General features: G+C 42.4%; 1 protein-coding gene across 2 annotated transcripts; it reads left to right on the top strand.

Annotated features, from left to right (window-relative positions):
- The first annotated feature begins 873 nt into the window (after positions 1 to 873).
- LOC148015814 (uncharacterized) lies at positions 874 to 3,620 on the top strand. 2 transcript variants are annotated; one of them, XR_015688047.1, is made up of 7 exons: positions 874 to 1,309; positions 1,944 to 1,971; positions 2,061 to 2,288; positions 2,442 to 2,505; positions 2,625 to 2,684; positions 2,781 to 3,326; positions 3,467 to 3,620. XR_015688047.1 is itself a non-coding variant. In XM_087663848.1 (6 exons), the coding sequence occupies exons 1-6, from the start codon at positions 1,167 to 1,169 to the stop codon at positions 2,837 to 2,839; spliced, it is 582 nt and encodes a 193-aa protein (XP_087519974.1). In that variant the 5' UTR covers positions 874 to 1,166; the 3' UTR covers positions 2,840 to 3,617. The 2 variants fall into 2 exon arrangements, 1 of the variants encoding a protein (XP_087519974.1); XM_087663848.1 differs by having other exon boundaries at positions 2,781 to 3,617.
- The last annotated feature ends 1,132 nt before the right edge of the window (positions 3,621 to 4,752 follow it).

The raw sequence follows: 4,752 nt of genomic DNA, 5'->3' as shown, positions 1-4,752 counted from the left end.
CTATTAGCAAGATTAGAGACGTAGGTGGGAAAAGATGATGGCCTGTTGGGACAGGGCTAACCAAAGGCATATAGTTTCACCCAAGCGGGTCTCTTAAGGTGATGGCCTGTGGGGACATGGCTAACCAAAGGCATATAGTTTCACCCAAGCGGGTCTCTTAAGAGCCATGGGTTGCATTGTTGGACAGCTAGTCTTCATCCAAGTAGCAAGGTATATGTACCATTTTCTCATGATGTGTATCATCATTTACCCTTGGGTACGTAGATAGAGAAGGGGCCCAACATTCATCGTGGATGCTTGTAAGGAGGATTTAAAGAAAAACAAAATAGTGACTTATATGAACATGAAAAAATACTTGCAAGTGCTTTGACAATGACCTCCTAAAAGGTAGATAGGATTACCAATACCCACCTCAATCTTTACTATTAGTTAAGGGGAGGTTGGGGGTGGGTGCCACGTGGTAGCCCCCAGCCTCCCCATGAAGAATGGCGGGGGCAGGTGCCACACGTCCGACACTCGCCCTCCCCGTGAAAAGGGCGCACCTCCTCGACCTGCGCACCGCCTCGACCTGCCCTCCTTGGCCTGTGCACCTCCTCGACCTGCGCCAGCCCCGACGCGAAGGGTGAGTCTAGGCGCGGAGCGCCTAGTTTGTCTAATAAACAAAATCCCAAAAACCTAAAGTGCCTGCAAGTGTCAACCTAGTTTTACTTTATACTTTTCCTTTGAAATAGAAGTTCACATTACAAAAGAAAAGAAGACTAAATTTATGAATGAATAAAATATTTTGTGGCCGCACAACTCCTAATGTCAAGGTTTTCAAATTGGAAAAGGTTGCAAGCTCCAACGGTCGGATTGGTGGATACTTGTTGGAGAGTCACACCCGTTAGGCCGTCTTCCCCACAAAGCGAAGATAACTCCATTCTTACAGCGGAGAAGAAACTCCAAGACAGCTTATCTTCTGTGTCGTTCTGTGCATCCGATGCTCCCCCTCTTCCTCTAGGCTCTGATATCAGAGGAGAAAGAACAAGAGCTCCATCGCCATCGCTGGCCCCATTACTCCGCCTGCGAACAAGGCTCTTCGTGCCCCCCCCCCCCGCGCCCCCGGCCCCCCTCCGGCAGCCTGCACCTGGCCTTACCTGAACACACACTCTTCCATACATCTCAACATGAGCCTTGACGGTGGCGCTGACCTGCCCCAACACGGCAATGTAGTCGCCCCTGCCATAACGTCGCCAGCCGCCGCCATCAGCACGGTCAAGCAGCCTAAGCCGATGTCGAACCCTGTGGAGACACACTCAGTCTCCAGAAGGTGAGAGAACCCTACTGGATTGCAGAAAAAAATGAAGTAAAGGATTAGGGCTTCATTTGGGACATGCTGGTACTTCAAAGCATATCCAGGGCTTCTGTCTTAGAGGGGTCCTGATTTGCCTTCACTTGAAGCGCCCCCCCTTCCCTGGTGCAAGTTCATAATTGCTATTGTGCAAATTCTGCACCTTGCAGTATATCACATTCATTCCTAAGAATCAGAGCACATCTCATCATCTCTGAGGGACAATGTGCCTTGACCATGATTGCATTGAACTAAACATTCATCATGTTTATGTGACTGTTTGGAAGTCTCCCGGTGTGTCACGTTCCTTCCTACGAATGGAATTATAACATCTGTTATGTCAGACCAACTTCGAACATGATTGCATCTTAGAACACGATTGCATTGCAGGTAAGTTTCATAATTTTCATGTGAACATTTGGAAGTCAAGTTACTGCGCATATATGCTAACTTCAATATAGAGATAGATGTCCCTTCACAATGCTTTTGCACTATTCCAGACTAGTTTCACTCTCGACTTAGTCTGCACGAGTTTGAACAATTGTTAAAGAAAGTGCCTTTAATATAGTTCCTTTCTGCAGTTGCACCATTGAAATGCTCTGATGTCATGCAGGTTGCAATCTGAGCTCATGGCATTGATGGTGAGTAGCTAGGACTCCTTAATGAAGCGTATGGTGTGTTCAAAAAGTTCTATGTAGCAGAAGTTTTATGCTTCTCTTTCTCCTTGCAGACTTGTGGAGATCCCGGGGTTTCTGCCTTTCCTGAGGGAGATAACATTTTCTCATGGATAGGCACAATCAAAGGAAGTAGTCGGACAGTGTATGAAGGTTTATCTTACAAGTTATTGCTGCGCTTCCCAACCGAGTATCCATTTAAACCACCAGTTGTGAAGTTTGACACTCCATGCTTTCATCCAAATGTTGATCAATATGGCAACATATGCTTGGACATACTTCAGGTGCCAGTACAAAATTTTAGTGGCAAAATTGGAATGCTCATCATTAGCATTATCATCTGGGGCACTACTCCTACATGCTAAATGGAAATCCTTTGATTGAGAGCTTTACAAATCCCAAGGTTTTACTCCCACTGATAGCCTTGTGTTCTGCAGGACAAGTGGTCCTCAGCTTATGATGTCCGAACGATACTTCTGTCCATACAAAGTTTGTTAGGAGGTATGGTGCACCAAATGGCTTCTCAAGTTACCTTTGATCAATATACATTGTCTACCTGTATTTCTGTAGTGCTGCTTTCTCCAGTCCTCACTGACATCCTGGGTTTATTGCCCCTGCAGAGCCTAACAATGACAGCCCATTGAATAGTTATGCTGCAGCACTTTGGGTCAATCAAGAAGGTGATCGAGCTTGCAAGGTTTTGCTTCTTTGAAGTTTAGAGCCTTGAATTGCTCATACTGATGGAAGGCCTACGTATGCATTGTCTTCTCCTGCAGAGTACAGGAAAATCATGCTGAAGCAGTACAAGGATGCTGGAGGAGCAATTGGCAGGTGACCAGATGGAAGATTTGTCCAGCGAAGATTGTTGATTCTAGAGGAAAAGAGAATGTGACGCCTTTGACCTCCCTCTTAACTAAAGGCAATCAATCAGGTTGGAGATTGGGCTAGCTAGCATCATCAATAAGGTAATCCCTTGGTCTCTCTTTCATTTTAACAAAAATCAGTTAAAGCCAACACAAGTTAAAGCCCGAATATGTGCGGTCTGACAAAGACCCATGTTGTAACTCAAATCCTGGAAGTTCAATGAAAAGGTGTGGATTTCCCGACTTTCTTGCCCCGCCCCCCTTGCTTCTTTGCCATTGGGACTCATAATACTATCAGGTTAGGTGATTAAAGCAGGGTATCGGTCGTCGATTTGCTTTACTTTTGTATATTTTGCAATTTGCTTTAGTTATGTGCGAGAGTCTTTCCACATGAAGAAAAAAGCCTGACGTGCTTTTCAGTAAGGAGCATGACGGCAAATCACGCTGGATCCAGTACAAGTAAATAATGTGTTGTTTGCCGTATCTGTGACATATGAGACAGTAAAAGAACGCAATGCTAAGGATCCATGCGGTTGAGATCAAAATGTTTCGATGGTGGGGTATTAAGTGTGGTAACTAGTTGGAACTCGTACATGCAGGGGAGTTCGAACATACTGAGAGCTAGCTGATTTGAGTGGATTGTCGATGGCCTTTATGTAATCTTCGATGTTTGGGCACGAGTATATAATCACTATGCAAATTAAATGCTGTTTGTTCAACAATGCATAGAACCCATTACATATTTGATGTGCATGTAAGAAATTGCTGTATAGAACTCATGATGTGCATGTAAGAAATTGCTGTATAGAACTCATGATCTTTTTGTTGCGAGACAGTGTTCACACACGTATAGATCGTAGGGAAATCTTTGCATGTATATCTTTGCACGATCACTGGAAGTTGCTTTCAAGCTGCCTCTGGTTCCATTCAACAAAAATAACAATTCAGCAATGCATAGAACTCATTACCTATTTGATGTACATGCAATAAATACATGTTTAGTAAAAGATAGCAATCATATTGAACTCATATAGTGGTTGCGTGTATAGAGTGTGAGAAAACCTTTGCACATTTGGGAGAGAGATGCACATGGCCTTACTTGAGCAACTTTGCATGATTGTTGTGAAGCAACCTATGATCCCATTCAATTGGAAATAACAATTCAACAATGCACACAACTCGTTATTTGTTTGTTGTACATGCGCTAAATAAATTACATGTTTTAGTGATGTAAAACAATTTGTTGTTTAACACTGTTGCAAAGTAGGGTGGAGAGAGAGAGAGAGATGCATGTGATTTAGCAACTTTGCATGAATACTTGAAATTACCCTAAAGCAACCTATGATTCCATTCAATAGAAAATAACAATTCAACAATGTGTAGAACTCATAATTTGTTTGTTATACATGCAACAAACACATGCTTTAGTGAAGGATAACAATTTGCTATACAACACTTGTGTCCTTTTGTTGCAAGATAGTGGGGTTGCACATAGATGTAGTGTAGAAGAATATAGAGACAATCATAGTTATGACTTGCAAAATGAGAAATATAGAGACAATCATAGTTATGACTTGGCTTGCACACATACTATTATGCCCAAAGTAAATTTTTAGTAAAAATGTGAACCAGAATATACTATACATATTAAAGCTAAAAAGTATGTACAACTCTGACAAGATATTATTGAAAAGTCCAAAGATAAGTACAAGAAACAAAAGGGGGAGGAGTTTCTTTAAATCATGGTAGGCTTACTTAAATCGTTTGGGTTTTTAATTCCTATTCCTTAGAAGTGGACTGCTTATCTAAATCTTTTGGGTTTTTAATTCCTATTCCCTAGACATGGACATATCATGGGTTTATATGCACCCATTGCCTAAATTGT

This window comes from Lygodium microphyllum, chromosome 23, assembly GCF_053477565.2.
Source record: "Lygodium microphyllum isolate KBCC chromosome 23, Lygodium_microphyllum_v1.1.10, whole genome shotgun sequence".
NCBI classification, from domain to species: Eukaryota; Viridiplantae; Streptophyta; class Polypodiopsida; order Schizaeales; family Lygodiaceae; genus Lygodium; species Lygodium microphyllum.
This window is presented reverse-complemented; position numbering and strand designations above follow the sequence as displayed.

Coding starts and splice junctions, on each gene's coding strand:
- LOC148015814 (XM_087663848.1), top strand. CDS start 1,167: ATGAGCCTTGACGGTGGCGCTGACCTGCCCCAACACGGCAATGTAGTC. Junction 2,289..2,441: donor TATGCTTGGACATACTTCAG/GTGCCAGTACAA, acceptor TGTGTTCTGCAG/GACAAGTGGTCCTCAGCTTA. Junction 2,685..2,780: donor ACTTTGGGTCAATCAAGAAG/GTGATCGAGCTT, acceptor CTTCTCCTGCAG/AGTACAGGAAAATCATGCTG.